Consider the following 25,723-nt stretch of genomic DNA (forward strand, 5'->3'; position numbering starts at 1 on the left):
TTGTAACTTGACTTGGACTCCAGATTTTATTTGAGACTTGCTTTGGCAGCAATCTGTTAATTATACAATTCAGTGAACTGTCCTTGAATAAAGGAAGAATATTTCAAAGCTGGAATTTACAGTTATTACTCTTGGGTGCTGAAATTAAATACCCTGTAGCTATAGGTTTGGATGACTATACTTTCCCTTTTAAATGTAATCCAAAATGACAAGTTTGCACGCCCTCCTACTCTCTCATTATAACCCTCTATAGCATCCTCTAATTTTGCCCTGTATTAACTCTCACTGGTTCCACATCACGCACACACACTCACACACACACACACACACACACACACACGCACACACGCACACACACACACACACACACACACACGCACACACACACACACACACACACACACACACACACACACACACACACACACACACACACACACACACACACACACACACACACACACGCGCACACACGCACACACACACACACACACACACACACACACACACACACACACATGCCAACCTCCCTTCATTAGCAGGAATGCCAGTTCCATCTGCCTGTCCAAAGAGACCACATGTCTTCTGGGGCTTCATCACTGACTCATGGCCTGGATGACCTGCTCCGACGTCACACAATGACTTACACCCTTTATCACAACAAGCATACCCATGATGGTGAGTGTGTTTTCTACCAGTATGACGCCCTGGAAACATCTGGCTGTCATTTGATTACAACTGACCTGCTTTATTACAAACACATTTTGTTTACCAACCAGTTAAAGAGGACCTATTATGCTTATTTTCAGGTGCATACTTGTACACTTGTCTTTTGGGTTCCTACTGGAACATGTTTTACATGCTTTAATGTTCAAAAATGCTTTTTTTTCTCATACCGGCTATGCTGCAGCACTTCTTTTCATCCTCTGTCTGAAACACTGTTTGAGCTCCTGCCACCACTCTGTTGTCATTGGTCAACCGAACCAAACTTTTCGGACTCCGCTTCAGCTCTGCTCTGACTAGCTTTGTTTGAGGCCGTCCCTAACTAGCTGCTAGGCAAAGTGTGTTACTTGGTGACATCACCACATTACGGAAGAAAAGGCAGGACTTCAAGCAAGGTGTTTCAGGCAGTTCAGGAGCAGTGTTTCTGTGGAGGAGAGTAACTCCCTTTGGCCTGAAGTAACACACTAACGGAAAGGGAAAAACCACCAAAGCATAATAGGTTCTCCTTAAGTCATGGTGTCATTTTGGTGAAAGGTGGAAAATATTTCTCCATGCACTGTATAAAAAGACTTCTGCAATGATGAAGCATATATTGTTGATGAGCAGCACAACAAGGTATTTTTCATGCTTCAGTGATTCCTGAATCTGCAGCAATCTGCAAAGGCTGTACACACTGAGCATGTGATGCAAACAAATCCCCCGCATGAAGATCAGCCTGTCATCAACAGACGGAACAGCTTTTATTATAGGATGAATCAAAACAAGGCGTCTGTCACTGCTCTTTTCTGTGCATTCTTCGCTCAAAATTGTCGGCCGAACAAAACACCAGAATGTTTCAACTCAACTCTTTTCAGGTTTGAAGGTCTTTGTAATCCACCTTGTGTTTCCGTCATGAACATCTATTCAGCTGTGTCACCCAGCCATGAGAGTGAGTTCCATAATGCACTCTGCTCTGTTATGACACCCTGGATCTCTGCCACGCTAGCTTGGATCTCTTTAGTCCAGTAGACGGAGAAACAAACAGAGACAGATAGGGACGTGGAGGGAACAAGGGACAAAACTGTAGGAAATATCCTGTGAAGCAAAGTGTAGAAAGATATTCAACTCTTCAGTTAAACTGGCCACAGGTCGGGATAGTCTCTGCAAGTTGCTCGTGAGGAGAGTTTTGTAATATCTGTCGGTTGTTTTTGCAGCCTGTCGTGTCTGAACACCAACAGGATCTGGACCGACTGCCAGCCAGCTGTTTTTTAAAGACCCATTTGGCTGCAGCTGCATTCTCACTTTACTTCACTTGCACTCGGAATAATCTAGATTTAGAAAACTTTCATGCCAGACTTCAATCCCCCAGCCGTCAAATCTCCAGACAGTTTAATTACAAAACAGGAATCAATGTTTTGATCTTGTTGCATTGGTTGAGAGCGCACAGAACTTTGTCAAGAGTACCTTTGCAAATGTTCTCATTCCAATTGACTTGTACATCTTTGAAAAAACGCTACTTTGTGAAAGCAACGTTTATTGTTCTCATGCTGGAGGATGGCCAAAATGGTGGTTTTGTTGTGACGTGCATTGGTGGTTGTGACTAGACATGATGAGTAAATGTAATTCTTTGGGTCAAGAACCAAACAACAAGGGGAGGAATTAGAAAAGTGATGGAAAGTTTAGTGGGAAAGTGGAGGAAATGTATCCTCTAATAAGCCTGTTTATCCAGCCTTAATTAAACTAATCACATCTCAATGAGACAAATTATATCTCTTTTAAGGAATGGTTTTGGTAAACACCCTTATTCACTGTCCAGCTAAGACTTTGATGAAAAGATTAATACCACTCGCATGTCTGTATGCTGATTATGGAGCACGAGCCAGGAGGCGATTAGCTTAGCTTAGCATAAACACTGGAAGCAGAAGGTAACAATAACGTCAATATATTTTTTTGAAACTGTTGTTTTTGTCACGAGTACTTTCACACAGAATGCGAATATTACATGGCAATAAAAGGGAATAAAGGAATCAACCAGTCACGTGGTGCAGAACGGGTTGAGTGGTGCCTATATTTATGAAACAACAACACGTAGTCTGAACCAAGACGGCAAACTTCATTACTCCTTTCAACCTTGACAAAGGCTTCGCAGACCAGATCCACCGTTCTCGGCCTTCATCGCCGCTAGTTCTTTGATGTCGACTTGGTGTGTCTGGGCCTTCACATTAAAAGCCCTAGACATATAAGGTAATATTCACAGGCGAGTATTACGCTTAAGGCCTTTATACAACGGGGTGTGTGTAAAGTCTTAGTTAGTCGATGCTAACCCAAGGTAATCACCCCCTCTAAGGGAGACCTGGCTGAGATAGGCAATAAAACAAAAGCGAACAGAAAACATGTTCAAGCTCTTAGTTTGATCAACATTTCACTTTCTAGATGTCTCTAACTGCCACTACTAGTTCTGTCACTTTACTGACTTCTTCTGACTGTGTGGTACTTTGACTGACCGGTGCTTCGATCTTGATGAGGGCGATGTCCGATTTCTCGTCCACGTCTTTGATTTTGGCCTCGTAGGTGCCGCCGCTCTTCAGCTCCACTTTCACCCGGTGCTTATTTGCCACGACGTGGGCATTGGTCACTATCTGGCCATCCTCTGCCACAACAAAGCCAGAACCACTGGCCACGGCCACCTCCCGCTTGGAATAGGTCATCCTGTGGGAGGGAGGAGGAGGGGATTAAAGTATTTCTATTCACTTCTTCACTCCTTCAACAGGTCTCTTCTTCTAGAAAAACAAACTGAGAAAACAGCTAAACCAATGCATGATGTAACAGCAGTGTAACACTCGGGATTTGAAAGAAAAGTGAGTTGAAAGCATTTGAGTGCAGGAGGTAAATATATAAACAGTAGGCAGGTAAGCACTCAAAGGTGAGCCGGGGAGATTAAATATACATAAAAACAGTGAGAGGAAACAAACACACACTGCAGACTTAATATACAGCACAACCTCAAGGAAAAACAGCTTTCAAGTCAACCTGAGGCAGCAACAGAGGAGGAGGGAAGAAAAAGGGACAGATCTGAGTGAGGGAAAGATGGAAACGTGGAAATCAGAGAGCGGCAGACGTTCAAAGAACCACTTTACAAGCTACAGTGACAGATGCGACGGAGACGAAGAATTGAGGTGTCAAAGAAGGACGAGGAGCAGAGATAAAAGAGCATAAAAGCTGAAAAGAAAAGACGTTGAAAGACTGAAGTGGAGAATAAGGTGCTGTAACAACTGGTGTGGTCTGGGAAAGTACACAGGTGGGCTGTAAATTCTAGTGTGTTTCAATCTGTCCCACACACACACACACACACACAGGTGCACGACTCTTACTTGCGGTAAAGTTCAATGTGAACCACAGACGGAGCAATTTTCTCCACCACGTCGGCGATGAAGTTGTATTTGTGTCTTGGGCTGTCTGGGTTGTCCTGAGCTGGAAATACAACACACACACACACACACACACACACACAGACGCACGTACGTCAGGATGTGAGACGAGTAAAAGCAAACAAAAGATGCACTGAAATACTGCATGATGTAAGAGCCGTGTTGAGAATAGAAAACCAACAAATAAAACTGCCCATTATCATAACACAGAGGGGAAAAGAGAAGATGGCAGTTCTTATGCGGTTGAGACCGTCTAGGTCAGGTCAGACACACATGCACACACACACTCATTTACAAACTCTTAACCCTGGCCGTAAAACTCACTAATAAATACTTGACCTTGACCTTTACTCTTATCTTAACCCACGGCTGATTGTATAAACAGACTCTAAACTCTTTAACCATCAACAGATCTTTTGTTAAGACCAAACTGCTCCTCAGAAGTATAATACCACTCACTCACTCACACACACACATATACACACTGTCTGACAGTGTACGTATGAGGACTGCCAAACTCACTGAATCACCCATCCCACCACCATCTATCCAGGGCAAGTCAGGAAATGCTGACTGATTTACCTGGTAATTAAGGTCTACCCAGGAGACAGTTTAACCAAAGCTATGAATCAAGACCTTTCCCTCTGTGCTTTTCATCCTTCCATGCCTAAACCCTTATTTTACCATGAACCTCAAACTATTTTGTCTCACAAGGACATTTTTCAGTCATTACGTTCTCCTAGAGGACAGATTTTGTGAAAGTCAAAAGCCCATAAGCTCTGGGATATCACTGATTGCAGCGAAGGGTTAAGGAAAGAGAAAGAGACTTTTCCACTTGAGGTGCATTTAAGCTAACACAAGCATGGAATGAGCACCATCTTGCCGTACTGAATGCCACTAAATTATACAGTATGAAAACATTTGTCAACCCGCAGGGGAAAAATTCTGGTGTTATATGATCACTAAAACTGTCAGACAAATTCTGTCTGTCTATCCATCTGCAAGACTAAGCATCTACCACCATGCTGTACTTATAGGCACAGTGGTGCTTTGAGGGCTAACATGCTCCAAATGACAATGCTTACATGCTGATGTGATAACCATGTTCACCAATTAGGTTAGTGGGTAGCGCTCTAACATTTGCTTATTAGCGAATTAACACAAAGTACAGCTAAGACTGATGGAAATCTCAGAAGTTTTGCAGGTATTTGGCTGTAAACCAAAGTATTTGATCACCAAAGTGATTCAAATTCATCCTGAGAGGGACATGAATGAACCAAATTTTACCATTAATGTGAACCTCATGGTGGCGCTACAGGAAAAGTCAAAGGATACATCCATTGGGCACTAAATGTTGAGATACTTCACAGGATAGCTGAAAACTTTGACCTGCTGAGGGGCACTACAGAAAAAGTCAGGGAAAACCAAAGCCACTGGTTTCATCCTCTGGTTATCTCAGTGGGCAACTCTGAGATCTGAATGGTGAAGCCAATGCAGAAGTGCTTCCAAATTGCATTATTTTTAATAGCCAGCAGGGGGCGACTCCTCTGGTTACAAAAATAAGTCAGATTGCATAGAAGTCTATGAGAAAATGACCCTACTTCTCACTTGATTTATTACCTCAGTAAACATTGTAATCATGAGATTATGGTCTCAATCGCTAGTTTCAAGTCTTCTTCAATACAGCATGATGTTCATTTAGTGAATTATGGTCCCATTTAGAGTCAAATAGACTATAAAGCAGGGTATGCTTTAGCGCGTGGTTACCTTGTGATTGACAGGTGGCTACCACAGCGGTCTGGGAGTTGTCTGTGTTTTCGTCTTTGAACTTTAACCCTCTCAGAGTGTATTTTCAGTTGATGAAAGTTAACTGTAAGCTTTTTGGTCTCCAAAAAATGTCTTATTCAGTGTTCGGTTGTACTTAGCTCCACCCTCTTGTGTCACTTCTGGTTGCAAATAACCAAGATGGCGACAGCCAAAAATCAAGATGGCAATGGTCAAAATGCTGAACTCAAGGCTTCAAAACAGCAGTCCACAAACCAAAGGTTGACGTCACAGTGACTGTCCACTTCTTATACACAGTTTGTGGGTTATCTGTACCAAATTGCATCTAATAGTTGTCAAGACATTTCTCTAAGAGCCCAAAATGTCAACCTCATGGTGACACTAGAGGAAAAGTTAGGGGATCACCGAAGTCAGTGGGTTTCATCATCTGGGAAGCATGAATGTCTGTGCAAAAATGTATTTCAATCTAATAGTTGTTGGGAGCCATGCCGCTAGTAAAAAAAGAGGATGGTCATAAACCAATGGAACCACTTTTCTCCAAACCTTCACATCCCTGTTGAACTTTAACGCTACAAATCAAACATTAAATCTAATAAATGTCTCACAAGATTCTCACCAGAGTAAGAAAAAGAAGTAATGGCAAGACTGCAGTAATTTTCCCCATGCTTGCTTCACGCCCGGGGGGGTTCGTGGTCAGCTCTGATTGGATTACAGTTAGAGAGAGCAGGCCCAGTGTCCAGAACCTGTGTTGTTTCTGGAGCGTCCATACAGGCTTTCAGTCTCTTTCACTTTACATTGTTACGATGAGGGCTGCCTCCTCACACACACGGGGAAAATTCATTTCCAGAGACACACTGCTACAACTGCAACGCCATGTGATGATAGTAGAATTATAGGCCCATTGGTGACGAGTTACCGGAGATGGGAAATCGTGAATCAGATGTTGTGCACAGTGCAGTTACATTAAAGAGCCCAGCCAAGCCATTGTTGTCTGATTTATGCACTTTGGGAGATTATTTCACTGCTGAACTAAGCTTAGAAAGGCTTTACTGTTGTACAATTAAGTTGACTTACGAGCAGATGTCTCCTTAAATGCCCAAACCTGCTAATTCATCCTTAACTTTGAACTCCTGAATGTCACTGATGTGTGGAGAGAAAGTCTGCATGTAAAGCTTTCTGATTATTGTCTAATCCACATATTGCTGTTTTCATAACATCTCTCCATCTATTGAATTGTTGCCAGAGGCTGACTCTAAAAGGTCTTAGCCGCAGGCATCAAATATATATTTATATACAGTATATATATAGTTGACAGATAACTGGCTTTCCACTGTGTGCAAGAATTATATATTTAAATGTGGATATTATAGTGCTGACAGAGCTAACAGTATTTACCTGGGGGGGAACTGAAAGGCGGGTGGTACACTTCCGCGCCAGCGCCGTTGTACGGACACAGATATCAGCTCTAACCGCCACATGACAAGCAGTGCAAAGCGGTGACCGTGAGCTAGCCAGTGGGGCATGCTCACATGCACTAAAAGACATGCGCAGTCGGCCCAGCTATATCAACAAAAGCACAGAGAAACTGGGATTACAACACAGACAGAGGAAGAGCGACTTCATTCTCTGCTCAGGTAGATATTACTCCTCTATATCTTTACATTGCAAATAGGCCTATTGTTTGCTGCTTAGTGCTCTGGATATCGAATAGAGCAGTGGTTCCCAAACTTTTTAACTTCAAGGACCCCTAAACTGACCCAAATTAGACCACATACCCCCATTTTATATGATTTTGTCATATATATCATCATATATAAACAGGACTAAACCGAACAAATAAAAAGACAGCAAGGCCCTTCTGTACAAGAAGGTTTTTTCTAGCAATCCTCTATTTTAACAGTTGTATTTCATCAGCTGCAGTTTGATTATTCATTTAAACATGTGAGCAAGTTACAGACAGGCATGAATAATTGACTGAGTCATTTGGAAATAGTCTATTTCAAACTCAGTAAAACAGGAACAAGATAACAAAGCGATCAAAATTAACTTGTTCTAAGAATATCACTGTATATAGGAAAGAAGTGGCCCGAAGCTCAGTGATGCGATGCTATTAATACATTAAAGGCTTCCATTGTGATTTAATTGAGGAAAGTTGTTCACCATCCAATTGGTAATAATAGCAGATAAGCACCCTTGTAAAACCAAGCCAAGCTGTCAGTCAGTTAGTCTGTCTAATTGTTTTACATTAGAGGAGAGACACATTAGCCTTTACATAACAATAGAGGAAAATGCAACCAAAACTACGGGTGATTCGGTCCAAATTGACTCAGAGTACAATACTGGGCCAAGAATTGAGCCCTGAGGGACGCCACAACAAAGACGTGCAAAGGAAGACCAAATGCCTTACAGAGGCTAAAATCCCCTGTGATGTCAGCACTTGAGACTATCAATGGTAATGCTGTGATAAACAGGACTCAGTAGCATCAGTACACATGCAAATATCACTTGATAGTGTTTATTCAGTGCTGTGATTTTGAACGTATCGTGGTCCTCCTAGACATAACTGCTGTTCAACTACCACAATTTCCAATATTTTGGAGATGGCACTCAATTTAGAGATTGGTCTGCGGTTGACAATTGACAATTTGAGTTCAATGTGTCTTCGGCACTTCGACATGTGGACAAAAGGAACTGGGGAAACAGGGGATCGAAGAACCAACCCTGAGATTGGTGGATAACCCACTCTACTGGGAGGCAGAGCAGTAGGTATTGCATTGACTGATGGTGTGTGATGGGGAGTACATTTTTAAGGAGACCATACCATTGCACAGAGGTGATGAAGGAGAAAGATGAAAAAGTGATTCAAGACTATATAGTCTTGATTAAATTCCTACTCTGCAATAACTTAAGTAAGTTTTAGTCAAATAAAGTAAAGATTTCCCCCACATTGACTTTTTATCCTAGCTTCATTAGGTTCTAACCTAAAGGATCTAATCTTTTATTAGATCAGTTAACAATAATCAAATGTCTAAAAGATTATTCCTGGAGTCTAATCAAGCATTCAGTGACGGGAACCATTCAGACACAACATTTTAAAAAGAAAGTTCACATAAAGGCATCTCTCTCTGTCTCTCTCACTCTCTCACACACACACACACACACTCAAAGGCCCCCTATCCTCATCACTCCGTACACCCATTGCCCCCTCCTGTCTCTACACATTGACCTTCACCACACGGGTCCCCGCTCAAGATCTCAGCTTCTTTTCTTTTTCAATTTTCCCATACATAGCACCCACTGTTTTATAGGCGCCTGCAGGCGGAAGCAGTTTTTTTCTTATTCCCCAGACTAGAAAAAACTAGATGTGAATACAGTAAGGCCAGCTCCTCTTCTTCATGCACTGACACACTGGGCAAACCAGAGCCAGGCTTATGTTAAATGTGTGAAATGGAAGCAAATATTTCTTTTGGTAAAAAGGGTAAAGTTTTGAGAATCATGACAACCACGGTCCCTTATACTATTATATAAAATTATTTACAGTAAGCCATTGATTTTGGCTCAATACACATCTTTAAAGACTCAACAGATGTGAATGTTAGGGCAGTAAAGTGTAACGTCAGGATTCATTTAGTTTTGATGAGGCTGCTTTTCTGAAGTTAAGAAGATATACAGTTGCTGCTGTTTAAAATATTACAATGACGTATTGGCAACACTATATGACCTACTGTGCAACTGTGTGAGTAACTCGATCTAACCTCATTTTTCCAAGTCTAATTTTGTTACAATTTGACCCAATTCTAACTCCAAGATCTTTTTTTAGTTAGGGACTTCACCCAAGATTGGCAGCACACAATACAACCAGAAACACACACATCTGAGTCATGGATCTATAAAGAGAACTGGATACAGCGTTGGAAGCAGGCTGCCGTTCATTCCTATGGGAGTTGCTCAGTGGCGCATGAAGCCAAAATGGCTCGACTGCCGAGTGATAAAGTACCTGGATCACCCGGCGATCTTCTGCATCCATTGGGCCCATAGAGCAGGCGCAATAACGTTTCCTTTAACCCCTGCCTCTCAGCCCTCGCTCCAGCCTCGGTCTCGGTCTCATTCACATGAACGGAGGAAGGGAAATAACTATTAGTGCATTTTACAGCTTTTAGGACCCAATGATTTAAATAAGGGCTATTCAAGTGTTAACACTGGAAAGTTGATTTACTTAAAAAAATATATATATCCACTGAGTTACAGACGTATCTTTCCCAATGTTAGTCTATGGGAAAAAGTCTTTTTGGGCCCAATGGCATCACGTGATGGACACATAGGTTGTAATTCCACCGTTTGGCCACTACAAAAATTTGCTTCAAATCCCTATGCTCTTCCTGGGGGCTTGGTCTGAGTAAGTGAGGAGACACTTTTAGCAGCATAGTAACAGTAAGGTAAGAAGACATGAATTAGGACAAGAAGATACTCAGACCCACTGTCAAATGTACAGAAAAAATGCAAATTTATCATTTTCAAAGAGTGACTATACTGGCAGACAAAGCAGACGGGAGGTATGGTGGGTTTGGGAAGACGGATCAGGTTTGTTTGCCTTATCAGTGTGACATTGGGGAAGAGGACATACAAACATGTTGTGGTCAGAAATAGATGAGATACACAAGAGCATATAAGAGCAAAGTATGTCTATGAAAGAGGATGCAGCACAAAGAGAAATGAAGAAATAATGACAAGAAGAATTGCAGGCATCGTGAACAGGAAGGAAGATAGATGAGAAAAACAGACAGAGAGACGTGCAGAAACAGGAGCAGAGACAGACTGAGAGAACAAATTAAAAAAAAAGGGAAAAGACACGCACAACGATGATCTTTTAATATAATGAGTGGCTGAGTTAAGTCGGGGAAGAATGTGCATATTCAGCACATGTCACTAGCCGGAGTCACAGAGTGCATTCTGCAATATCAGCTGCAGCAGTACAGTCGCTCCATTCCCAGGGCATCAAATACCAACGCTTTGTCACGGTCATTGGCATGTGATACTAACGCTTAAAGCACCCTTTAGTGTCGGTAGGAGACACATCAGGCTTTCCATTAACTACAATGTAAACGAGTGTGGTGCTGTAGTTATAAAGCTTTAGCAGGCAACAAATTTTTGGCATCATTGGGCAAAAATTCCATAATAACCTCTCAGCATATTGTAATTCAAGTGTTCTGAGAGAAAACTACACTTCTGCACCTCCTCATGGCTCTGTTTTCAGGCTTTAAAAAATCTAGCCCATGACGGGAGATTTTGACCAATCACAGGTTATTTCAGAGAGAGAGCGTTCCTATTGGCTGTACTCCGGCTGGTGGGCGGTGCTTGGTATTTCCTCAACTGATCTCAACATGGCTGCAAACTTTCTCATTTTACAGCTAAACAGTACACTACAAGATGTTTCTGAAAACATTTGAGGAGAGAAATAGGCATTACAGTAACAGAATATTGATTCATATTTGATCAGCGCTGCCTAGTTTGACTGTTTCTCACAGAACACTTGAATTACAATATGCTGAAAGGTTATTATGGAATTTTTGCTCAATGATGCCAAAAACGTTCTGCCTACTGAAGCTTTAAGCACGTGTTAGCTGCAACCACAAAGAGCGATACAGAGGGGTCTGACAAAGTGTCAGTATGTGACGAGTTGGGATGAGAATGCGTTGGTCACTCAGCAGCTACAAACTAATATTGGTTTTACAGTTGGATTCAACTCTAAACAGATCAAGTACCGCAAGCATCATCTGCATACTCACACCTTTATTCGCTTCTTCACAAATGTTTAGGTTGTTTCAGCGGCCCCTGTATGCAGTTCTGTGTAAGAAAGTTGGTAATTTGGGGCGTACGCAACGCATGCAACGTCAATGTCCTGCATGTCATCCCAACATTTTTCCTGTCAGTCTCTCCATTATCACTATAAATAAAGGCTTGAAAATGCCAAACACATCAAAAAAGTGGGTCATTTTAAACAAATATAACCCCAAGGTGACAGAAATATTTGACCTAATTTTCCTTGCCAAAACGAACAACTTGCATAATCAACGTCTTTACCGTCCAGACATGAAATGACATCATGCAAAGTGTACTTGCATATGTTTTCTTAACATGGGGCCAAGTTGCAGGAGGCGCTCAGAGGGGGTTGAGTTTCTTTTTCAGTGTCAAGTCCAATTCTACAGCCTTATGTTAAAGTGAATTTAAACCAGGAGAGATGCTACTACACGCAGCATTATTCACCATCAGCGTAGACACCTGATTCATCAAATGACTCGTTTTATTGCAGCTGGGGAAATTTTCCCTGGGTGCCTTGGAAAACCAATGACACCACTCACCGCAGTCTTGCTCTGCTTCAGACATGGTTAGCTGCCTAGGCAGGAGTTAACTATTTAAGTTGCTTACACGACTGACAAACAAATGTTGCAATACAGCCGCGCCCACACGTGCTCTTGATGTACATGTAAACCTTTTCCCCAAAATACGGGTTGCTAATTTGGTGTTTTCCTCGGTGACTCCTGCCTGTTTTAAACCGTCTTCAACGGGAGGAGGAATTATGGCTTTGAATCAGCGCCAGGCATTCCTTCATGTGACTGTGAAGTGTGATTTATGAGGGACAACAGAAACACAGAGAGGGAGGGAGAGAGAGAGAGACACACAGAGAGACAGAAAGAAGACAGAGGAAGGAGTTTGGGGGGTTTTGGGAGGAGGTAAGTTTCCAAGCTTCGAGCTAGGTCTTCGAGGCAGCAGGTGTTGAAGCTGAAGATATGCAGATGTAGCGCACACTTCAGATAAACACATGTAAAACACATGCGCACACACACAACAGATACAATGTCTCTACCACCTGTAGCCTCACGTGTGTGCTTTTTCATTCCTGGATATTTCATATGATGTTTTAAAGCAGCAGTAGGCAGAATATTTTTGGCATCATTGGGCAAAAAATTCCATAATAACATTTCAGCATATTGTAATTCAAGTGTTCTGAGAGAAAACTAGACTTCTGCACCTCCTCATGGCTCTGTTTTCAAGCTTTAACATATCTAGCCCATGACGGGAGACTTTGGCCAATCACAGGTCATTTCAGAGAGAGAGAGCGTTTTCTGAAATTATTTTTAGATTTTGCAAACTCGTCTGTTAGAGACACAATTACAGGTTCAAAGGGCCTGTTTAAACAGGTTTAATAACCATTTTCTCTATAAAGTCATGATGTTACACACTCCGCTACAGTAGGGTGGCATGCACCTTTAACGTTGGCAGTCTGCCAGTAAAAACAAAGAAGAAGAAGAAGATGTAGGTAGTGAATTTCCTAATGGCGCAGGCTGAAAACTAGTAAGTTGAGACATTAGCAAATGAAATTGCTAAAAGTTCTGACAGAGAACGGGGCAGAGTGGTCGTTATTACCATAGATATAGGTTATAACGGGATAACATTTAATGAAAAACGTTTATCTACAGGAAAATTAATATGTGTCCACCCTAATGTTGAAACAAAACCTACGCCCTTGACTGTACACATGTCACATTCTCATTAAGGGCTGAGCCCACCCTAAAGGTCTGATCCTAGACTCGTCCCTGGCCTCCATCCTACTTATCAGGCTTTGGAAATTCCTTTCTGCTCAGCTATACTGCAGACTGCACTGGCATGAACTGTATTGTGTAAAACAATCAAACGGATTAGAGCCATGTGACGGCTTACGGTCGAGCTTTACATCAGGGTTAGAGCCCATAACCAGGGCAAAAGTAAAAAAACAGTTCTGTGATGGAGTCTAATTATAATGCAGGAACAAGAGGGAAACACAGCTGAATGAATGCTGGCTCTTGTTGTCCTAAACACATGGGGATTGTGTGCCACTGAATGCAGCTTGAAGCTCTAACATCTGTGTGTGTGGTTCAAAACCACAGACGTCCAGCAGTGAGGACTCGAGGGGTCATGTTGAGAAGAGTGAAGGTGGAAATGACACTTTAGCCAATCTGGATATGATGTGACTGACATAAAGATCTGAAAGTGTTTTTCACAATAGTTTAAAGGTGCTATTGATAACATTGATAACATTCAGCCATTAGATGTCACACCTTGTTAGAAGTGGGAACCAAACGTCAGGTATCTTGTGGTTTTAGCTGACGTGTGTCGCCTCACTGTTTTGAGCGAAGCTCGTTCATGTATATTTAGAGCGAGCAAGCGCGAGCCCGACGCTGACTTTCGTTGACTTAACAGCCACAGGTGTCGCTGTTAACAAGCATTTCTGAAAGTCACAAACAGTCCCTTTAAAATAATAAATTCACTAACAGATTTTTTTTCTTTTCTTTTTAGGGAAAGCCATACTTTTATTTGGCACCTTTCTAAAAGCTCTGTGGATATATTATTATTTCTTTTTTATTATTCATCTACATAAACATGTTATAAATAAGACTCAGCATATTCCAAATAATCATCATACCACAACAATCATAACCATCTACCATAACCTCCATTAGTGTTGGGTTTGAGCGTTACCTTTCCTGCGAAAAGGACATCTTAAAGTTTGTTTCACAATAGTTTAAAGGTGCTATTGATAACATTCAGCCACTAGATGTCACACCTTGTTAGAAGTGGGAACCAAACAGTCAGATATCTTCCACAGAGATAAACAAAATATTAATTTTGGAACCTTCAAAATCTTGAAAATTCACTATCAGATTTTGTTTTTCTTTTTAGGAAAAGCCATACTTTTATTTGGCAGCTTTCTAAAAGCTCTGTGGATATATTATTATTTCTTTTTTATTATTCATCTACATAGAAAATGTTATAAATAAGACTCAGCATAAAGTATTCCAAATAATCATCATACCACGACCATCATAACCATCTACCATAACCTCCTATAGTGTTGGATAAACCATCTACCATAACCTCCTATAGTGTTGGATAAACCATCTACCATAACCTCCTATACTGTTGGATAAACCATCTACCATAACCTCCTATAGTGTTGGATAAACCATCTACCATAACCTCCTATACTGTTGGATAAACCATCTACCATAAACTCCTATAGTGTTGGATAAACCATCTACCATAACCTCCTATAGTGTTGGATAAACCATCTACCATAACCTCCTATAGTGTTGGATAAACCATCTACCATAACCTCCTATACTGTTGGATAAACCATCTACCATAAACTCCTATAGTGTTGGATAAACCATCTACCATAACCTCCTATAGTGTTGGATAAACCATCTACCATAACCTCCTATAGTGTTGGATAAACCATCTACCATAACCTCCTATAGTGTTGGATAAACCATCTACCATAACCTCCTATAGTGTTGGATAAACCATCTACCATAACCTCCTATAGTGTTGGATAAACCATCTACCATAACCTCCTATAGTGTTGGATAAACCATCTACCATAACCTCCTATACTGTTGGATAAACCATCTACCATAAACTCCTATAGTGTTGGATAAACCATCTACCATAACCTCCTATAGTGTTGGATAAACCATCTACCATAACCTCCTATAGTGTTGGATAAACCATCTACCATAACCTCCTATAGTGTTGGATAAACCATCTACCATAACCTCCTATAGTGTTGGATAAACCATCTACCATAACCTCCTATACTGTTGGATAAACCATCTACCATAAACTCCTATAGTGTTGGATAAACCATCTACCATAACCTCCTATAGTGTTGGATAAACCATCTACCATAACCTCCTATACTGTTGGATAAACCATCTACCATAACCTCCTATAGTGTTGGATAAACCATCTACCATAACCTCCTATAGTGTTGGATAAACCATCTACCATAAACTCCTATAGTGTTGGATAAACCATCTACCATAACCTCCTATAGTGTTGGATAAACCATCTACCATAACCTCCTATAGTGTTGGATAAACCATCTACCATAACCTCCTATAGTGTTGGATAAACCATCTACCATAACCTCCTATAGTGTTGGATAAACCATCTACCATAACCTCCTATACTGTTGGATAAACCATCTACCATAACCTCCTATAGTGTTGGATAAACCATCTACCATAACCTCCTATAGTGTTGGATAAACCATCTACCATAAACTCCTATAGTGTTGGATAAACCATCTACCATAACCTCCTATAGTGTTGGATAAACCATCTACCATAACCTCCTATAGTGTTGGATAAACCATCTACCATAACCTCCTATAGTGTTGGATAAACCATCTACCATAACCTCCCATAGTGTTGGATAAACCATCTACCATAACCTCCTATAGTGTTGGATAAACCATCTACCATAACCTCCTATAGTGTTGGATAAACCATCTACCATAAACTCCCCTGTAGTGTCCGGTTGGAGCTGTTACCTTTCCCGCAGGCTCCCCTCTGAATGAACAGGACAGGTGGCTGCTGGAGCTTCTGCGCCCGGCTGCTGACCCTCTTCAGCTCGCAGATATTCCGGTAGGACACCCCGTCGCTTCCACACACCGGCTCTCCGGCTTTGCACACGCATACCCCGCTCTTGCTTCTTCTCCTCACCGTGATGGTGTAGGCCACCCCGGCGGGCACCGAGCACTCCAGCCCGTCTCCGCACACCGGGTCTCCGAGCTTCCCCAGTCCGCCGCAGGCTTCACCCTCGCTGGACGCGCACACCAAGCAGCAGCGGCAGGCGTCCAGGCTTTGTCCCGCCGCCGGGCAGTCCGCCGGTAACCGGGGACACATCGACTTGTCGCACCGAGCGGGACATCCGACGGTGTACCGGCTGGAGAGTTGCGCATCAGCCGGCACGGACGCAAAGGCTCCGATTACGCACAACAGTGACCAAAACATGACTCTGAAACTAAACTAAACTTTAAAATAGAAAGTTGAATAGAGTCCCAGAATAAGCTCGCTCTCTGCTTGCAGTGTAATGGGATGAGGGAGAGCTCAGTAGTAATGAAGGAGGGAGTCACTGGAGAGGCTGGAGAGGCATTTAACACAACGTAACCAATTACGCACCGCATCATAGACGCAACTCACTTTCTGGATAATCACAACAAGACGGTGATTGGTGCGTTTACGTGACGTAGTGAGCTGCTATTGATGTGTCTCCAGAAAGCCTGAGGATAGAATACAACAAAAAAAAACAGAGGAAAGAGCAGAAAATAAGCCTGCATGGAATTGATCAGTGTAATGTATTTAAGCATCTAAGAGAATTGCAAAAGAGTTGTGTTTAAAGTCACTTTCTCTTGCTTCCCTCTAAGGGGGGATTGAGGAGGTCAAGGTCATCTAACAGCACCTCTTGCAGACACTCAGAGAAAAGTTCTAGGACATTTCAGCTCACACACTTTAATAGGCTACTCTATCAAAAAGTAAGCACAACTACAAGCCAAGTACCTTTCTGTAGGCCTACTTATACTTTTCTTAAGTATAGATTGAGTACAAGTAGGCCTATAAAAACAAGCATACTGACAAGTATACAGAAAAGTCTCAGTATACTTGTTTTATACTGTATACTTAGACTTTTCTGTATACTTGTCAGTATGAGCCAAGTATGTAAACTTTTTGTTAATTATATCTCTGATAAGTAAAAGTAAAAAGTAAACTGAAAGTATACTCTCATTTGAAGTTTAAAAGAAGTATACTAATAATAGCACACTTGAATAAACTCTTTGGTCATTGTTTGCTGATATGGGCACTGATATGTGTTCTCAATCTTTTTGGGGCCAGGGACCCTTAAAGGGTAAAACATTTTCCCAGGACCCCCTCATAATCGTAACACAGATTAAGCATATTGTTTACTACCATTTGTACTCTTAGATGCCATTGGAACTATTTGTATTCTTAAATTCTTTAACATAAATACTTCAGACCTGTTTGATAGTGATAAAACAGAAACACATTTCAATTTAAATCATGATAAAGCTGCGGTGGGTAGAAATGGAGCAAGTATGAGACAGTAGTAGAACAGTAGTGCATGAGACAGGTAATCTGAAAAAAAAAAAATCTTGTGCCTCTGTGTCCTCCGGTGTTCCTAATGGCATCGGCAAGATTTCACAGACCGGAGGAACACAACCAATCAGAGCCGATCTGGAGTCTGCCGTCCAGCTGCCGTCTATGAGACCCACGAGTCAATCACTTGCGAACTCCAACCAAACGGTCAAACTAACCATCATAAATTTTTTTTTAAAGCCTGAAAACAGAGCCATGAGGAGGTGCAGAAGTCTAGTTTTCTCTCAGAACACTTGAATTACAATATGCTGAAAGGTTATTATGGAATGTTTGCCCAATGATGCCAAACAATTGCTGCCCACTGAAGCTTTAAGATACAATTAGATAATCTGGGGAAATTTGCAATGTTACTGAATGTTAATACCACTTATATACCTCTTAAACAGAGGGCGATTGTATTTAAATTACATTTGGACTCAACTTGACAGCATTTATGGCCTACATTTTAATGAATTGATCTTAAAAAGATACAGAGAATGAACAGTAGCAAGACTGGCATAGTCCTAATAAACTCAGATACTTAAACTTACCAGTCTAAAGCTGCTAAAGTGCTTCAACTTAAAAATAATGAACTTATTGCTGTGCGTCACAATATCAGTGGTTCTATTGGCCTAACGTGGGAGTAATGGACACAATACGCTCGTTTTGTTGCTGCAAATGGTCCTCTTCTGTAGATATGTACTTTTTAATGATACAGCACAATTTTATAATTTATAGCAAATTATTTCACAGACCCCCTGACAAAGTGCCATGGACCCCACTTTGAGAATCACTGCTTTACAAACACAAAAAGAAAAAGAAAAAAACAACAGTAGTGGAAGGAGCCACAGCACGCTCAGCAGCCCAGATGTTTTATACGCTGCACAGCCCTCCACACATCCTGCTGGCCTATTTCCTACTTGTTTTTTTTTTTTACTACTCCCTTTACGAATTAGTCACTCCTGGCATCCACACAAGCCCTATGGCTAATTAAGAAAATCAGTGGTGGAAAAAAAAAAAACTTGGGTGGATTGTGGGATTTGTGGAGTTAATGTAGCACTTTATAAACAGCCAAATTTGTTCTAATTGGAAAGTTGCAAGAGAACATCGTTTATGATCTTATTCCAGCTTTATAAGCACCCAGCTAGCAGGGGAATAAACAGCATCTCATCCAAATTACAGCAATTATTTCATCCCAAGTTCAAGTGTAAATCAATCAAAGATCCAAATATGTCTTTCAGTAACCGTTTGTGCCACAAAACCAACACGTTCTCATGACATACTGACACTTGTCAGACCCCTCGGTGTCACTTTTCAGTTGCAGTATACACATGCCCAATGGTGTGAAGTAAACAAAAACACTTGCTTAAGTATAGGCAATAAAACCGCTATAGTTTATAGGTTTAGGAAAAAACAACATGGTTGGGCTTAAAACTACTACGGTTGTACAGTGAAAACAGGGCCAGCTCTGGCCTTTTTGGTGCCCAGGGCAAAATTTGGATTTGGAGCCCCCCGGTGGGTCCCCCTCTTCATTTTCTGCATTGAGCTAACAATTAAATAAATAAATAGACTTTTCACCCTTGTATCTCTCTTTCTCACACTTTTTCATCTGCCCAGGCACACTTATTTGTTAACAAAAGTGTAAATTGTAGTGAAACTGACTAAACATTTTTAAGTCAACAATATCAGGGACCAATTGTTAGCTGAGGTTATGTTTTCACCAGCGTTGCTTTGTCTGTCTGTCTGTCTGTCTGTCTGTCTGTCTGTCTGTCTGTTAGCAGGATTACTCCAAAAGTTCGTGATGGATTTGAATGAAATTGTTTGGAGGGGTAGAGTGTAGCACAATGACCAATCCATTTGATTTTGGTGGCGATCCGGATCATGATCCGGATTCAGGAATATTTAATATATTATATTAAATATATATATTATATATAATATAAGGATTCCGATCAGCCTGAGCATTAAGACCACAGGGTATAACACATGCGCAGTGTAACTGATGATGCGTTGATGATGCGTTGATGACGCGTTGATGACGCGTGGCCCCGCCTCCTTCTGAGAGCAGAGCGATACGTGTGTGGCTGTGTGTGCGGGAGCTGCTGGCCGTCTATGACGGGATGAGACACAACATAGTTTAACGTTATACAGACATAACAAGGCTGCTGAATGAGAGAGGCATCCGCCAATACGTTACACGGAAACACACCGTGTTAATAACAAGCCAACCACATCACGGTACCGCCAGCTGTGAGTTGTGATCTGTTTTTAAAGTCACGCACCTTGGCGGAGGTATGTGCTCTCCGAGTGCCATTCTAGTTTATTTATATTATAATAAATAAAAATGAAAATAAAAATCTGAATTTTTTTCTGAAAGCCATTGTGATGTCTGATGTGTGTGGGTTAGGGTTCTATGGGGGTTGGACCATAACGCTAACCCTAGAGTGGTGGGCGGGGGGGCTCCACATCCAAATTTCGCCTAAGGCACCAAAAGGGCAAGAGCCGGAGCCGGCCCTGGACACATTTCAAGTATCAAGGGACCAAATTCTAGTGTTGGTGAACAAAAAATCTCTGTTAGGTTGTGAGCTGTAAAAGAATCCAGTAAAACACTGAGGCAATAAGCTCACCTCAATATAATGTGATGGATTATGGGCACAGGGTTGTATTAATAATGGCTCTTAGTTTAAATGGCGTGGCTGGACGCAGGGGAGCACCTTGGGAGCGGAGGGGATGGAGGGACGAGGCCCCCCGCAGTGCGCCAGAGATCACGGTAACACAAAGCTCTGTATCCAAAAGGCCATTAGAGAGGGGCATAAAGGGATGGAGGGCAGTCAGAGACTTGACTGCCTTGTGCAGCACAGGAAACAGTGGGGGTGTACACTTTAGACTGGTAAGTCTAAGAGAGTTCAAGGCAGACTAAGTGTTCTCAGTTAAATGAGAGCACCATGTAATTTTGATGCATAGCGGCACGCGCCGTCGACTGATCTAAAAATGAATGAAAGTCATACAGCAGCAGTAGTAGTAGTAAGGCCTTACAACATCACCAGACCCATTATGTGGCAATACTCGTGGAGCGCGAGGACGTAGGCGACAGAACTGGTGGGAAAATCCGCAGATGAAAACAACCTCATGTATGAGGAACACCCATTCTCCAACCAAGGCCAGAGAGTTTAACCCAGGATGGACTCCACTGAGGTTTGTGTGATGTCTGCGCTCCAGTCCGCAATGATTGTCTCTGGCTGTGACCGAGGCCCTTCATAGGGTTTCATTTCCACGTCTGCAGCCACACCAAAGTCTCGCATCCTCCTCCAATGAGGAGCTGAAATGTACCACTTGACATCATCCTTATTATACATGCAGTATATTGTGATATACTGCACACACAAAGACTGGAGCCCAGAACATGTCACAGCCGGGTATCGGACTGATTAAAGAGGCTTTACATAATTATTCAGTGTAGCGCCATGAGCTCACTCTGCAGATCCATTAACACACTGTATAAAGCCAGAGGCTGCATGTGTACCGAGCTAATGAAGGATGACATGCATGACTAAATCCTCAGTGTCGAGGAGGAAATGTACACTGTATGTGCAGTAGTGGAATGTAACTAAGTACAATTACTTATGTACTCTACTTAAGTACTTAGTACTTCGTTGCCTCCGCCAAGGCCAGGCGGCCTAGCAAGGAGGTTATGTTTTCACTGGAGTTGTTTTTTTGGTTTGTTTGTTGGTTTGTCCATTTGGAGGATTACTCCAAAAGTCCGCGATGGATTTGAACCTGTAGATTCGGCGTTTTTTTACATTAAACATTAAACATTAGAGTTCGACCAAAGCACACTTGGTGATTGTTGGAAATAGTAATGACGACGGTTTATGTGAGTTTTATTTCGTTTCTGTCCAGTTTGAATGAAGTGTTTTACGCTGCTCTGCTGTGTTGATCTCAACATAAACAACAATACACCTGGATGATGGCTCAAGCTGCACGGAGAGGGGCGAGGGGGGGGGGGGGGGGGGGAATCGTACTCGGGCAGCTTGGCGGAGGTCTGCGCTCTCTGAGTGCCATTCTAGTTTCATTTCATACTACTTTATACTTCTACTCCACTACAATTCAGAGGGGGATGCACTTATTGTTACTTAGCTGTAGTTATTAGTGCAGATTAAGATTTTACCTACAAAACATATGATGAACTCAGTAATAATAATTCTATATATGATGTATAGCCATAATATAGTATATTATGTTATACTAGCTTGTTGCGAAGGAGGCAAAATAACACTCCAAATTTGCGCTTAATTTTGGCGAGGAAAAACTGGCATGGCCATTTTCAAAGGGGTCCCCTGACCTCTGACTTCAAGATATGTGAATAACATGCAGTTTTGTGGCAAGTCATAGTCAAGTCAGCACACTGACAGCTGTTGTAGCCTGTCGGGCTTGAGTTTGCCATGTTATGATTCAGTAATAAATATATACATACATTTGCATAAAGCAAGCATATTTGCCCACTCTCATGTTGAGAAATCTCCCTTTAAAGTGGCAGTAGGCAGTATATTTTTGGCATCATTGGGCAAAAATTCCATAATAACCTTTCGCATATTGTAATTCAAGTGTTCTGAGAGAAAACCAGACTTCTGCACCTCATCATGGCTCTGTTTTCAGGCTTTAGAAAATCTAGCCAGTGACGGGAGACTTTGACCAATCACAGGTCATTTCATTGAGAGAGCGTTCCTATTCGCTGTGCTCCGGTCATGTGACCGGAACTTGGCGTTCCTTCACCAGATTTCGCAATGGCAGCGGCGTCACAAACTTTTTCATTTTACAGCTAAACCGTGCACTACGAGATGATTCTGAAAACATTTGAGGCTAGAAATAGGCATTAAAGTAACAGAATATTGATTCATATTTGATCAGCGTGGCCTAGTTTGACCGTTTGGTCGGAGTTCTCCAGTGATTGACAGCCGGCTCTCATAGACGGCAGCTGGACAGCAGACCTCAGATCAGTTCTTACTGCTTGTTTTCCTCCGGTCTGTGAAATCTTGCAGATGCCGTTAGAAGCACCGGAGTACACAGAGGCACATGATTTTTTCAGGTTACCTGTTTCATGTACTACTGTCACGATATAGCGACCGTTTAAAAAAATTACTTATTTTTAATAATAGTTGCTCCAATCTTGCCTACTTCAGCTTTAAGGTACATTTTGAACAGATACAACAATATGTGATTTATTTGTGATTACTCGTGATTAACTATGGACAATCATGTGATTAATCGCGATTGAATATTTTAATCAATATATATTTAAATTTTTATATAAACATAAACATACATTTTTTTGTGGTTTTGTGAACTTTTGCCAAATCATAATACATATCGTGTCCTAGTGTTAAATACATTATTTCATTTTAATGTATTGTGGATAATAAAGAGAATTAAAAGATGCCAAGTACAGCAGAAACATACTTTGAAGGTTTTTGAAGCTTGGTGTGTCCAGCCAACACCAATTGTTTTGCATGCTTGCATCACCGTGTGTTCATTCAGCCCTGAGACCAGAGTGAAGTTTTGTCTCCCACCACAAGAGGGCAGAGGGAGCCTTGATGAGTGGACAAGCAGTTACACCAAATAATCAATTCTTTCTTTCTTTCCAGAGCTACTAAAGCTCTCCCTTTCCCCCTCACAGACTAATTGTTCTTCTTAAACACATTACTGAATGATACTCCTGGGAACCTGAGCACATTTTCAGTGTTTATTTCTTTCAAGTCATCCACATAATAAATAGAGACAATTCAAACCAATTACACCAGACTAAAAGGGGGTGAAACAGCTTGACTTGGTTGGGCTGAAATGAAGCAGGCACTTAAAAAATAAAAAGATTAGTGTGTATTATTTTAGCAGGACTACAGTGAGACGTTTTTAAATAAAACCATGAGGCAGCTGCCTGCTGCTGGGTTGGCAACACAGGTACACGAAAGAAGAAGATCAGGAAACATCTAAAAGCATATAAAAAATAAATCTGCTGCACTCAGCTCTATTCTGCAAAAACACACAACACACACAGAGCGGCCGTAGTTAAAAACAAAAAAATCGGAGGAATCATTAAAATGTTAACATGCAACGGAAGTGTCTGAGCTTGAATGTTTTTCCTGGTAAACCATGTTTGCATGATGTTCATACAGTATACTCACCTACAAACAACAGACCGCAGGTTTAGTTAAACTCACGTGAGCATGAGTCTGTACAGGACATCAAGCTCATCTATAACTGACTATTGTTGAAGTTTTTATTACTAGGAATTACAAAATGCATACAAGCGTACTCTGCGTTTACTCCTCGTCATCCAGTGTCACAAACGTGAGTCCACGTAGTCGGGTGTGCTGAAATGTAGTTCGCAAAAGAGTTTGATTCAGGCTATGAAGTGATGCATGTACTGCGATAGCTTTTGTTTTTCAGGTTGCGCTTCTGCACAGTCGTCTCACTTTACTACCATTAACTGTGATTAACTGTTAAAACTATTTGCTGTAGATTTATTACTTTAGGTTGTGGTCAATTCCAGACTAGTGAGGACACCTTTGTTTGATTTAACTTATCCCTCAGATTTATTTAAAAATGAAGAGAAATTTCAGTCAAAGACTTGAAAAAAAAAGAAGATCCGCCTTCATGTGGCTGCAATACATTTGGTCTGGCATTATCATACACAAATGGTTCATATACAAAATATTTTGAATTTGTTGCATCTTGTCCGAGACAAGTCCAGAATCTCTGAATTATAATTTGCATCTGAGTGAGGATTTGATAGGCTTGACCATACGGTGCCTTCAAATGGGGTCGTGTTTACCGCGTTCACGAGAAGAGTCCATATGAACGCCCCCCTCTTGTGGTAGTCACGACCTCGAAAGTGGAACGTTTCTGAAAGCTCAGAGTTCACGAGTTGTGACGTTGTCAGAAATGGCAGAGCTGCATAATGAGTGAATATATTGCAATTTTAGTCGTATATATTGGTTTTCTTCATTATTTTATAATATGTCAGAGGAAAATGTTGATGTTCCCAACGGCCTCATCTTTTTCCTCTGTCATTATGCCTTTGCATTTCCTGCGTTATGTTACCCACTTGCTAAATTGTTAGCCTCTGTGGCTTCTAGACCGCGACAATAGCGTTATTATTGCCATTGTTTAGCAGCGGTGTTCTCGCGACTTAACCACTTGAACGCCAAGTATATCGTGTACACGATTTCCCATGTTGTAAACACAAGCTCACGAGTTTCATTTGAAGGCACCAATAGACTGTATATAAAGATGGATGACATGACAGCTCCCCAAAAGTGAAGCCAAAAGGGTTGCCCCCTGGTGGCTGGCTGCAGTATAAGTCATAAATCCCAACCCTCTCCATGTTAATGGATGGAACATGAGCCAAACTAAAAAGTCAAAGTACACATAAAATTTTTCCCAAAGATGGTTTCTGTCATTTTATGAAGGTTTTATAACACTGAAGTGTTCGTTTTTCTGATAAGTTTGGTTTTAATTCGTTATTGATGCTATAAAAAGAGGAAGAGACATCATGATTGACAGCGGTGAGTCTCTCTGGCTGACGGGTTGCGGCCGTGCTCGGCTCGTGATTGGTTCAGGCGGCAGTGTTAATTATGGCAGCTATTTTAGATTAAGTCTTAGTCTTAGTCTTAAAATGAAAATGCTTAGTCACATTTTACTCATTTTTATCCTTCATAGTTTTAGTCGACGACAACTCAAACATTTTAGTCCAGTTTTAGTCACCGGTCATTCGATTTTAGTCAAAATGTTTTCTCTCTTAATATTTATTAACTATATTTTATACTTTTTTTTAAT

The 25,723-nt window shown here is 41.4% G+C and overlaps 1 protein-coding gene across 2 annotated transcripts in view; it reads right to left on the reverse strand.

The window, feature by feature from the left end:
- Nucleotides 1-16,750, reverse strand: part of LOC119496095 (serine protease HTRA1A-like) — a 35,864-nt gene extending 19,114 nt beyond the window's left edge. The window contains exons 1-3 of one of the 2 annotated variants that reach the window (XM_037783163.1): nt 9,913-9,944; nt 4,074-4,173; nt 3,207-3,411 (exon numbers count right to left, since the gene is read on the reverse strand). In XM_037783163.1, the coding sequence (XP_037639091.1) occupies nt 3,207-3,410 (204 nt within the window). In that variant the 5' untranslated portion in view covers nt 3,411; nt 4,074-4,173; nt 9,913-9,944. Of the gene's footprint in view, nt 1-3,206; nt 3,412-4,073; nt 4,174-9,912; nt 9,945-16,287 lie in introns of those variants that run through there. The other variant, XM_037783162.1, reaches the window with a different exon arrangement.
- Nucleotides 16,751-25,723: the final 8,973 nt, after the last annotated feature.

This window comes from Sebastes umbrosus, chromosome 10 (assembly GCF_015220745.1).
Source record: "Sebastes umbrosus isolate fSebUmb1 chromosome 10, fSebUmb1.pri, whole genome shotgun sequence".
In the NCBI taxonomy this organism is placed as follows: domain Eukaryota; kingdom Metazoa; phylum Chordata; class Actinopteri; order Perciformes; family Sebastidae; genus Sebastes; species Sebastes umbrosus.